This window comes from Desmodus rotundus, chromosome 5 (assembly GCF_022682495.2).
Source record: "Desmodus rotundus isolate HL8 chromosome 5, HLdesRot8A.1, whole genome shotgun sequence".
NCBI lineage: Eukaryota > Metazoa > Chordata > Mammalia > Chiroptera > Phyllostomidae > Desmodus > Desmodus rotundus.
Window position 1 is genome coordinate 3,646,753 of NC_071391.1, and position 12,151 is coordinate 3,658,903.

General features: G+C 59.5%; 1 protein-coding gene across 1 annotated transcript in view; it reads right to left on the reverse strand.

The window, feature by feature from the left end:
* Positions 1-12,151, reverse strand: part of LRP5 (LDL receptor related protein 5) — a 91,506-nt gene that overhangs the window by 55,789 nt on the left and 23,566 nt on the right. The window contains exons 2-3 of the mRNA XM_053923929.1: positions 7,257-7,653; positions 1,028-1,225 (exon numbers count right to left, since the gene is read on the reverse strand). Coding sequence (XP_053779904.1) covers positions 1,028-1,225; positions 7,257-7,653 — 595 coding nt within the window. The remainder of the gene's footprint in view (positions 1-1,027; positions 1,226-7,256; positions 7,654-12,151) is intronic.

The following is a 12,151-nucleotide window of genomic DNA, read 5'->3' on the forward strand; positions in this document are numbered from 1 at the left end:
CAGCTCCAGCCACCTTGCCCGGCCTCCTGTCGGCCCCGACACGCCAGCCGCACTGAGCACTCACGTGCACAGGCACCGTGCCCCCAGTGTTGCGTGCACTGCCCCACCGGCCCTGTAAACCCGCTGGAGAGTGTCATCACTGCCCCCGCTGTCACGCACGACCCCCAGGCTCAAAGCACGGACAAGACCCAGCCACGGTCACAGTCAGGAGGGGCCGAGCATGGTGGCTGGCTCCCACACTTGCCCTCTCCCCCAGCAGACCATACTTCCACCCGAGCTGCCCCGGGCACGATCAGGAAGTGTACTGGCCACCTGTGGCCAGCCAGCCAGGAGCCCAGCAGGCGGTGTCTGGTTACACCTAGAGCATAATGAGGTAGGGGGACCCTGAGCTAAGCTGACCAGAAAGCTCCAAGAACACCTGCCCAAGATGGAAAAGTCCTTTATGTTCATTCATCACCCAACCCACTCTACTGAGCACGGACTATGTGTCAGGCCCTCCGGCAAGACCGGGGGATGCCGTGAACGTCACGACCGACCCTGTGCCTGCCTTCAGGGTGCTCGTGTGCTGGGGGAGAGCAGGGGTGCAGGGAGCTGTTAAAAACCTGGTCAGAACCTTGGGCTTTAGGTCCACACTCCCTCGTCTGCAAACCCAAAAGTCTGAAAACTGGAAGAGTTTTCTGCTCCTCTTAACGGCAAAGCTTGTGCGTGGATGTGAAGCTATTCATCGTCTTCTCGATTTCACTTCAAATGCACGCTTTACATTTTGCTGTAAAAATGTTCACGCGGTCGATGGCAGATGCCGCCCCAGACCTTGCTTGGGGTGTGAGGTTAGACGCGGTGTGTGTACACTGTTATTACTATTCTGCACTCTGAAGGGTCCTGAGTCCCTCAGACCCCCACGGTTCAGGCACGAGACAATGGACCTCAGCTGAGGACACTTACCAACGCCCCGCTAGGACTGCCCGAGGCCCTGTGGCAGCGGGGGCAGAGTGGGGACGGTGGGGGCCCACAACTGCGGGCCACTTACCGGAACGAGCCGTCCAGGTTGGCCCGGTGGATGAAGCTGAGCTTGGCGTCGGCCCAGTAGAGCTTCTGCTCCTCCAGGTCTATGGTCAGCCCGTTGGGCCAGTAAATGTCTGAGTCCACAATGACCTTCCGGGTGCTGCCGTCCATCCCCGCCCGCTCAATCCGGGGGGTCTCCCCCCAGTCTGTCCAGTACATGTACCTAACGAGGGGGGCAGAGGAGAAAGAGTAAGCAGGTCTGCTCTTCGGTTTTACTTTCTGTCTCCGTGGATGCAAACAGGAAACAGTGACTTTGTCTGAAAATCACAGTCATCAAAGATAACCGATGTTTAGGGTCTGTGGTAATATTGGTTCTGATCGGTTTTCTAAGCAGTTAGTAACGTACTAATTTTTAACAAAGGTCAGTAGTCAAAATACACTGTTTCCAATTATTCTCCGTTAGTAATCTATTCCAGACACCCCATCTTTTTACCTACAGAAATCCTCCTTATTCTTTTGATGGCAATCGCTACTATGAATTACTTAAGTAACTGCATGCTGGGCATTTGAACTGTATCTGATTTCTTGCGACTGTGAAGGTGCTGTAAATGGACCTATTACAGACAGTTAAAGACATGTGGCACGGAATATGATTTAGCACTAAAGAGAAATGAGCTATTAAGCTAAGAAAACACACGGAAGAACCTTAAAAGTATATTAAGTGAAAGAAGCCAGTCTGAAATGGCTACATACTGTGTGATTCCAACCATATGACATTCTTAGAAGGGGTAAAACCATGGAGACAGTAAAACGCTCAGGGGCTCAGGGGCTCCAGGGGCTCAGGGGCCGGGGGGTGGGGGGAGGCGGAGCACAAAGGACGTTCAGGGCAGTGAAGCTCCTCTGTCCGATACCACAGTGGTGGATACGTGTCACCATACCTGTGTCAAATCCCACAGAACCTGCATGGGAATACAGGAACTCTCTACTTCCCCTCTAGCTTATTTAAAAGATTTTCTTTATTTTTAGAGAGAGGGGAAGGGAGGGAGAACAAAGAGGGACTGAACCCGCAACCCAGGCATGTGCCCTGACTGGGGATCAAACCGGTGACCTTTCGCTTGCAGGATGACACCCAACCCACCGAGCACACCAGGCAGGGCTACCTGCCCCTCACTTTTGCTGTGAACCTAAAACTGCTTTGAAAAGTGAAGTCTTGCCCTGGCTGGTGTGGCTCAGTGGACTGAGTGCCGGTCTGCAAACCAAAGGGTCGCCGGTTCAATTCCCAGTCAGGGCACATGCCTGGGTTGCGGGCCAGGTCCCCAGCAGGGTGGTGTATGAGAAGCAACCACACATTGATGTTTCTCTCCCTCTTTTTCCTTCTCTACAAATAATTTTTTTTAAGTGAAGTCTATTAAAAAAACAACCCAGCACCACGGGAGGTGAGCAGGGACACATCCCGGCAGGGGCTCCCAGGTGGGTTTGTGAAAGGCCTGGCCCTGCTCATCACCTGTTCAAGTCTCCAGTGAGGGGCGCCCACCCACACGAAACCACCACCTCCGTGAAGACTTCCTCCTTAAAGGTGTCCCCATTTCACGTCCCACCAAGTAAACAAAGACAATATGCTGTGACACCGGGCATCCAGAGTGACAAGTTCAAATGCTACCAGCGCCCAGAGACTATCCTACTTGCCAGGCAGGGTGTCTGCCCGGAGTCTCTGCACAGAGAAGGGGGGCAGTGCCAGGTTTGAGGAGCCCCTCTCTCACTCATGGTGCATGGAACTCCCGGTCCCTATCTCCAGGGGTGGGCACGGATCCCAGCCATCAATAACCCTGTCACCCTCAGCCTGAGTGACGGCTGCAGAGACAGGCAGCTTGTTCATGCCAGACCCAGGGTGTCAGCATAGAGACCCGGCTGGGACGGCAGGCGCGCCCAGGAGCCAGCTGCGCCATCCCCGGCGAGGGCCTCCCGTCCAGCGGGGACACAGACCAGTGTGGTCCACAGGGACATGAGAGAGCGAGCCCGGCCTCGTCCTTCGGGGGTCTCTGTCCATCGGGAGAGGGAAAATGTTCTACATACAGCTGCCACCTGTCCCCACAGGAACTCTGTGACAGTGGGAGCTATAGGTGCCCCAGGGGCCACCCCACCCATGGGGCCATGCCAGCTTCCCAGGGGGTGTCATTTCGGAGCCAACCTCATCACCAGCTTCCTGTGACAAGCTTGAAAATGAGAAGGGACTTCGTATAAAATGTACCCTCCTCCCTGTATGGTGGCCAACTGCACCCAGCTGTTGTCACCCAGCTCCCCAGCCCCAGTGGGGACAGACAGGAGAGAGCACCTCTCCAAACAGCCTCTCTCACTGTCACTTATGGATCTGGTGAGAACACAACGGGGGTCACAGGCCCGCGGCAGCTCTGGGAGCGCAGGCCAGTCCTCTGGTGAGGGCCAGATCCCGGCCATCACATGACTCAGCGCTCTGCCAGCAGGCCCGGGAGCGTGTGCACGTTTCCTGGCAGCCCGAGGCGTGCAGGTGCTGCTGGCCAGCTCGGCAAAGGCTCCCGCCGCCTGGTGCACAGAGCGCCCCCCACCCCACCCCCACCGTACTCTCCCCACAGCCTGGACAGGGCCCCGCAGCCCAGCTGCAGAGAAGGCACCGGAGGATCAATATCAGAGCGACCCCCTCGCAGCCTCCCTGTACACTCCGCTGTGGCCAACAGGACAGGCCAGCAAATGCGAAGGCTCGGGACCTCCGCAAGGAGCATAATTCAAATTCCTTCCCCCGAGTTTCATAACAGAGGCGGCTGGTTTCCTTAAATGGGGAATCGGCGCGCTGCCCGGTCGCCAGAGACAGGCTGGCGTGGACGTGCTCCTACAGAGTCCTGTGCTCGGCCACAGGCCGGGCCACATTCCACGGAGGAAAATCCACTTCCGAAGGAGAGCAGTGTGGCCAGGGCTGTGCGCAGAGGCTGCGGTTGTGGCTGTGTTATTTTAGGGAAGGGCCGTCCTGCATTTTAAAGAGGGGGTTGGGTTTCGGCCCTGCTCTAACCAGAGACCTGCGCAGGCCAGGCCTCCCTTGGGCTCTGCCTCCCTGAAACTTGTACCCAGTCCCACCTCTGGGGTCTGTGGGCCCCCCTGGCGGCGGTGGGCTCTTGGTCACAGGCACACTGAGGTGGACATTTGAGCTGGGAACCCTCCCACCTAATGGCGGCCGGAGCACATACCCACTTATCTCAGGAAGGAATTCAGGGGGGACGGTGTCACAGGAGAGCAAGAGATGGCAGGGGCTCCAACAGGACCAGGAGGAGGCAAAGCTGCTCCGTGCAATCTTGTGCGTGAGGCCAGGACAGAGGACAAAACCCACTGTCCCCGCTCTCAGACAGTGGTCCTGCCCCCAGGACTCAGAGACTACCTGTCAGGTCAGTATTTGACAGGGGCGGAGGTGTTGCCCACGGCTTCCATGGACTGGCCTGAAGTCCGCCCTCCTGGGCAACATGGTGCCCAAGGGAATAGAGCGGGCAGCTTAGCCTCCCCCACAAACCACAGAGGAACCTGTGTGGGGTGGGGGGGCAGCTCTTTTCACCCCTCACTCATCAGGCATGTTACTGGGGCAAAGGTGTGTTCTTGGCAGATCTGGGGGAGAATTCAGAGGAAGATCAGAAAGGATTTCAAACATTTAATGAGAAAAGCCAGAGACTGACTGGCTCCCGGAGTCGGTGCAGGCAAAGCCAGCCGGACAGCGGCGTGAAGACTGTACCCCACCAGCACCAAGCCCCTCCCAAGCCACTGCCAAGTGCTCCCAACCACACTGGCAAAAGGCCATGAGGAGGAAAAACGAGAAATCTTCTCCTGGACGTGGAAACTGTACTTCGGGAGGGGGAGGGCCATGTTTAGTGCAGCAAAAACTGACATTTATTGAAACCACTAACTTCTTGGTGTTTTCTGCATGACGTGTGACATGGTCACTTCCCCCCCCCCGTACAGATGGGGACACTGAGGCACAGAGCAGCGCCACATCATCCTTGCTTCCTGTCTTTCTCTCCAACCTACATGCAAAGTGCCAGCCAACCCAGCTGGCTCTGCCTCCAAAATAGAACTCAAATCTGGCCACTTCTTACCCCGCTGCTCACCACCTCCCCGGTCCCAGCCGCTGCCCTCTGCTGCCAGCACCCCAGCCGCTAATGGGGCACCTGCTCCCACCCTGAAGGCCACTCTCACCCCAGTGGCCAGAGGGACCCCTGTAAGTGTGAGTCAGACCAGGTGACTCCTCCACAGACAGCCTGGCCTGCCCCGCCCCCCACTTTGTGTACATAGCCCACCCCCTCTCTCCTCCCCCACTCTACCACAGCCCCTCCACGAGGCCCAGCCCCATCTACCCGAGGGCCTTTGCACTGGCTGTTCCCTCCACCTAGAATACTCTTCCCCACATTGCCACTTGGCTCTCGCCCTCTTCGGGTCTCAGCTCAAAAACCACAAGAGATATTCCTGGGGTCCCGACATCCCCAACCTGGAGCCCTGCTTCTCTCTCCTCCGGGCACATGCTCCTCTCAGACACACAGTCCGTTTACTCTTCTGCCCCCGGTGTATCATGGGGCCCCAAGGCTGCTCCCCTCAGCCTCCCCCGCCGCTGACAGATGTCCCCTCTTAGCCAGGGAGATTTGGCCACACCAGACACCACCACCTAGAAGGGGGCAGGTGACCCCAGGAGGCCCAGCGTCAAACCATGGTGTGAGCAAGGTCTGAGGCGGAGACCGTTCCCAGTGTACAGAGACCATCAGGAAGGTCAGCCTGGGCCCTGGGCAGCTCAGCCCACTTGGAAGGGGGCCAGGGGCCAGAGGGGCCTGCAGGAGGGCACTGCCCGGGATGGACCCCAGCCCAGGACGCAAAGGCTGGGGCACCCCTCTGGTGGTGGGATGCCAGTTTTCTGGACTGACCTCAGTGAGTCAGACAGTGGGGCCGTAAATGCTGCCTCCAACCCATGCACACACGTGCTCACGTGCACACACATATAGGTAAAGACACACTCAAACATGCACACCTATACTCATGCACACGTGCTCACAACCAGCCAGCTCCCCCCAGACAGCAGAAGCATGATGCACTTGTTAAGTCAGCTAGCCGATGTAAGGGGGCTGGCTGGGCCACACGGCACCCCGCACCCAGCCTATTCCTGAGCTTCCCCCACCACCACCACCACCCCGCACCGGACCCGCTAGCTCCTCCAGCCGGGCCCACAGGCAGCACAGTCACAGGCATGGGTGCCCGGTCAAGACAGCGCTGGGCTCAAGCCCCGTCTCTGGGAATTTGCTAACTTAGATGACTCAGGCGTGGCCCACAGGCACTCGGTCCACCCTCGCTGTCCTCAGCTGCCAAGGCCTAGGCTGGCACTCCTGTGAGGGGCATGATGACACTAAGGGAACTAACAAGGTGTTCCTACAGGGCCAGAGGCAAAAAAAAAAAAAAAAAAAAAAAAAACAGCTGCTGTATTTCTGTTCAATATCCCAGAGCCATCTCTGACAGCTGAACCGGCAGGGACAGACAGGACAGTTGGCCAGGGGTCGCCTGGCCTGGCCCAGCCCAGGTAAGAGAGTGTCATTCCTGGGCTTCGGGAGGAGGGGATGGAGGGCTGAGCAAACAGCTCCCACTCGGAAAAGTCTGGAATGAGCCTGGCCAGTGAAGCTCAGCCACGTCCCCACAATCTCTCCACCCCAGCCTTCAACTCTGCCCGTGTTCTTGTCCTTCCCACTATTCGCAAACTGCTTCAGGACCTCGTGGCCAGGCCCTGGGCCTTCCTGGGCCTTCCTGGGCCTCAGCGGGCTCAGACAGGGAGGCAGAGGGGAGCAGAGGGCTTCTGGGAGAGACCGGAGGAATGAGCCGCCCGCAAGCTCTACTCTGGAAAAGGAGTTCCGCTTCTTCCGCCCGTCACAGTGGAGGCGGCTATCGAAGGGTGTAAGGTACAAATCCCCCCTGGGAGGGAGCCCGCACTCCTGGGGCCATCACATGCACGGCCGGTGTTTAACGAATCAAACCCACAGCCAAGCACTTCGGCTGCCTCACACGTGGCCCATTTCAAAAAGAAACACGACTACGTGATACCAACAGGAATGAGCCTCGACCCCAAATTCTGGAACGTGAACGCAGCTAAGAGTGCCAGGTTTTCTTTGGAAAAGCAACTTGGGCTCAAATAAATTCGAGAAGGAAACCAGGACCCCACCCCACCCCTGACCCCTGGCCCCTGACCCCTGCCCGGGGGAGAGGTTTACCCATGAGCAGGGTCCAAGGCGATGGCCCGAGGCTGATCAAGGTCCTGCCAGAAAAGGACCTTCCGGGACGTGCCGTTGAGGTTGGCCACCTCGATGCGATTGGTCTCCGAGTCCGTCCAGTACAGCTTCTTGCCGACCCAGTCGCAGGCCAGGCCGTCCGGCGACACCAGGCCGGATATGACCACGTTCTGCACGGCAGCCCCTGACCGGTTCAGGTAGGTCTGCTTGATGGCCTCTTCACTCACATCCGTCCAGTACACAGTTCCCTTGGAGAACTGAAAATCCACCGCAGCTGCATCCTCCAGGCCGCTGACCACCACAGTGGACTCCAGCTTGACTCCCCCGGCGTCCACCAGCCGCACATCCCGGCGGTTGGCAAACAGCAGGAGCGGCGAGGCTGTGGGAACAGAAGCAATGCGTGAGAGCTGCCCGCCGAGCCAGGGCCCCCCTGGCCCGGGCACCCGCCCGGCCTGCGCCCAAGGCCCTCTGCTCCTTCCTGCCGCTCCCTAAGGCGCTGCCAGGAAGGCACCAGGGCAGCCCGAAGCCTCGCCATTCAGAGGCCCTGTCCACGCAGCAAACTGTGTCGTTGTGACTGAAATCACCGCTGAAGGCTACCACGCGTCCACCCAGGCCCAGGCGACTGACCCGTCCCGCCAGGCCCACCATCTCCCACTAAGATGCCGAGACCAGGCCACGCTGCTCTTCCAGGTGCTGCGCAGATGTCACATCCCCTTCATCGGCTGATGCAGGGGAGGGGACCCGAGGACACAGCCCTGGCTGTGGGGCCCAGGCCACACAGAGCCTCGGGACTCTCTCACAGCCCCGGACCGCTGCCCACACTCAGCCGCTTACCCGGGGCAGTGGCCCCTGTTCCCGGCTCTGGAAGGTCGCCTTCTGCTCAAACCCCGCCCACAGCTGCTCGTGCCCTTCCGCGGGAGGTTGTGCTGCCAGGGCGAACGCCCAGCTCAAATCCTGGCCCCGCCCCTGCAGGAAGCGGGGACACATGAGGATGCGAGGGCAGGACCCTCTGCGGGGTTCCACCACTGCCACCGTCACCACCACACCAGCTTTACGATTCTCTGTAGCAGGAAGGGGCACTGTAGAAACCAGACAGTGGGCTGTTACAACTGCGCCCCAATCGGGCGTCCTGACCTCCCACAAGGGGTAGATGGCCACCAAAGAACATCTGTCCCCCAACCGCGCCCCCCACCCCGAGCAGGTGCACACAGATAACAAGGAGCACTGGCTGTCACCGGCTGACGGGGGTTGACACGCAGTGATCCCGCCTGGCCCCATGACCGCTCAGGCTGTGGGTGACCTCACGCCCATTTGACAGATGGGGGAGGTAAGGCTTTGGGAGGAGCCGGCACTGCAAAGTTCCGGCACCAGGGGTCTCTGTCCCTCGGAACACTCACAGGTGCATTTGGTTCGTAAAAATGCACGTTTCTGAGTGTTTATACCTCCGTGAAAAGAGTTTAAAAAGTAAAAATGAAACTTTCTCTGTTTTCCCAGCTGCTCACAAGAATCTTCCCCAATGTGCCGAGGGTCCTGGTGGACCCCGCACTCCAGGACAGCCCCCTGCCCATCTGAGAATGATCCCGCCCCCGCCCTGAGCCAGCATGTAACTGCTGCTCTATAAATGCCCACTGAGGTGTCTGCATCTCACCCCCACCCCGCCTGTAGCACCCCAACTCAAGACAGTGAGGCATTTCTGTCCTGTGAGACATTTGAAGGAAAAGGGCGGGCTCCCTGGAAAGGTGCCATCCCCACTCCGGAGGCTCCAGGACGGCATGGCGGTGAGACCCACAGCTGGAGGCTGGTCTAGAGCCAGGCAGCATCCAGGGCCAGAGGCCCCAGGGCAGAGGATTAAGCCCAGGATAGGGGAGCATCCGGGACTGTCTGTGGGAAGGAGGCGGTGGGGGGGGGCCTTCACAGGGAAGAGAGTTGTGTGTGGGATCCAGGGGGCACCTCAAGGCCACATGGGGTGACCTGGCACTCCCAGAGCTCGTCCCCATTCACCCCTACCACGGTGTTCCTGAGACCAGGCCAAGGTGGCCAGGGATCCCGCCCCGCCTGCGGGCTGCCCAGGCCTGGACTCCCGAGGTGCCTGGCAGCAGGGTCCCCAGCCCACGCCAGGGTGCCGAGCCGAAACCCCACGCTACAGTTCTGAAGTCACAAAGCCCTCTGAGAAGGCGACTGGCTCCCAGAACAGACACATGCAGGCATGCACACGTTGCCGTCACAAGGCCCAGCCACCCGACGTCCGCCTACCGGGGCAACCCAGCTCCCCCAGAGCCCCTTGCGAAAGCAGGCAGGGAGAGGGACGCCAACTCCTCTTTCTACTCCAAACCAGCATCTCCGGCCTCAGGGGGAAGCGGGCTCCTGATGCCACAGCTGCCCCAGGTGTGAGCCTCAACAGGTGGACAGACCACAGACAAGGAGCTGCCGGCTTTAGCCGGGAGGGGACCGGAGGAGGGCAGCACCCTAGGGGGCAAGCCTCCAGCGCCAGCCCCAGCCCCAAGCCAGAAACCCAGGTTTCCTCTCCAGAGCGGGGTCCAGGAGGCAGACAGGGGCCAGGGCCGGGAGGCGAGGCAGGGAGCTCTTGGAAGCTGCCCCAGGCACAAAAAAATCCTCGCTCTGCTCGGTTCTTTCTCCCAGAACTGGAAAGACCACATTTCCCCCCAGGCCCCCCCTTCAGTTTACACTCTGGGCAGTTCAGGTGCATCCTTCAAAGGCCGCCGGTGGGGGGTGTTTTTCAATTTCCTGTGCTTTCCCAAGCTGAGCCTTGGGAGGGGCGGCCAGGGCGGCCCAGGCCTTGGCAGGCAGGCTCTGTATAGGAGGAGCTGGTCCTGCTTCGAAGACAGTTAGAAACCCCCTTCCTAAATTTTCAGAGGCGCCCCTTCGCCCTCCCATCACCTGGGGAGCTCCCAGCGGGGGGCCTCTGCGTGGGTGGCTGCCCGCCTTCCCCAGCAGGCACCCACAGCACCTTCTCTCCCAGGCCCCTCCTCTGGGCCCGGGCCACCCTAGCTAACGTGGCCCCGTGCCAAAGAGGAGCCCCAGCCCATCCGGGAGACGCTGCCCTCCCCTCCCACAGGTGAAGAGGGGCTGGGGGCCGGAAGGACAGAAGGGTGCCGGGGGCAACCAGGCAGGAGCAGGGCCAAGTGGGAGAAGGAGAGCAGAGCAGCAGAGAAAGATGGGGGAACCGGGGGCGGGAAAGGCAGTGGGCCAGCCAGGACCCGGCCGGGGGTGGCAGAGTGTCAAGCAGCAGGCACAGACTCAGAGTGGGCACACGCGGCCGAACCAAGAACTCACCCACACATCCTACACTCCAGTGGGAGAGACGCACAGGCAGTGAGTGTGACCGACCAGGCAACACTGGGACCTGGGGCACACGACAGAGTGGGCAGAGGGCTTGGGAGAGCATTTCACAGAAGACCGTCCTGGTGGTCCCACTGAGAGTGACAACGGACAAAGACTTGAAGGGGGTGAGGGAGGCGTCCCCGGCAGAGGGAACAGCCAGGGTGAATGCACACGGGGAGATAGGCAGCTTCTGGCGGTATGGGCTCCTTCCCCAGGGGCCAGCCCAGGTGCCCAAGACCCTCTCCTCTCACAGCCACCCGGCAGGTCAGAGGTCGCAGCTGCGCGTCCCCCAGGTAAGGGGGCTGTGGCTCTTGGAAAGGTGCCTTCCCCTGCCCAAGGTCACTCCACCCAGGGATGACCTCTTGACTGGTGGCCTGAACTCCGGGCAGTGAGAACAAACAATGCCACGTGAGACAGGAATGGAGGGGACAGCACACCTGTGGCTGGGAGCTCAGCCACTGGCTGGGCCACCAGCGGGCTCCAGGACCCGAGCGGAGTCAGCCTGAAAACCAGACTCCCGGCGGCTGCAGGTGCCGGGACAACCCTTTCCGAAAACACCTCGGCAACTGGTATTAAGGATCGTAAAAACGTTTAAACCCTCTCCCGGGGGACCGGCCCCACAGGACGTTATCCCCGGGAACACCCAAAGGAAGGAAGAGGTCCCGGTCACAGTGTTTGCTACAGCCTCATTTGTAATAAGAAAGAACTGGCAAAGTGTCCCCAGTAGCAGGGTAGCTGGACCGTTCTCAGTGGAAAGTTGTGTCCATTAAAGTGATGGGAAAATGACGGGGTAACATCAGAAAGTGTTAAGTCAGAACACACACCCTCGGCATGACTGTCAACCCTGACGTGCGCTGGGATTGCAGGTAGGAGACGGTGCCACACGAGGACACAGTCTGCAAAGGAGGCTGGGTAAGGGAACGGTGACCTTGTTGTTGAGCCTCTGGGTAAAGACATGTTCAATGCCGAACCTCAGATTCCTTCCATTCAGGTCGCTATGAGGTTATCTGTATCAGGGCCACGTATCACAAGGGCGGGCTGGCCCCACTGGCTCTCCGCATGTGAGCCCTGGGGCCCACTCGGGGTGATGGCGCACAGCAGGTCTGGCTTAGACCCGGCCTCTCAGACATCAACAACCATCTGTGAAATGGGATAATCACTGCCCCTCCACCTCCGAGACCACGAAGCTTAACCAGGACAACTCACACAACGGCTCGGTGCAGTCATGGCACATTGGAAGCACTTAGTACATCCCAGCCGGGCGGCGGCAGCTGTAACTCATCAAATGTTTCATTCATGCAGTCCTGGGCCAGCTCTGCTACAAAGTACATGACTCAGACTCAGGTGCCGGGGTTCAAATCCCAGCCCAGCCTCCAGCTGTGAGACTTGGCACGACTTTTCATCTGCACTCTGAGCCTCAGTTTCCTCATTCGCAGGAACTAATAGCTCCTCTTAAAAGGCAGTGCTGGCGGCTGCAGAAGCAGCCCCACACTCCTCCTCAAAGGTACAGCCGGAGCTGCCCCGTGCCCAGCACG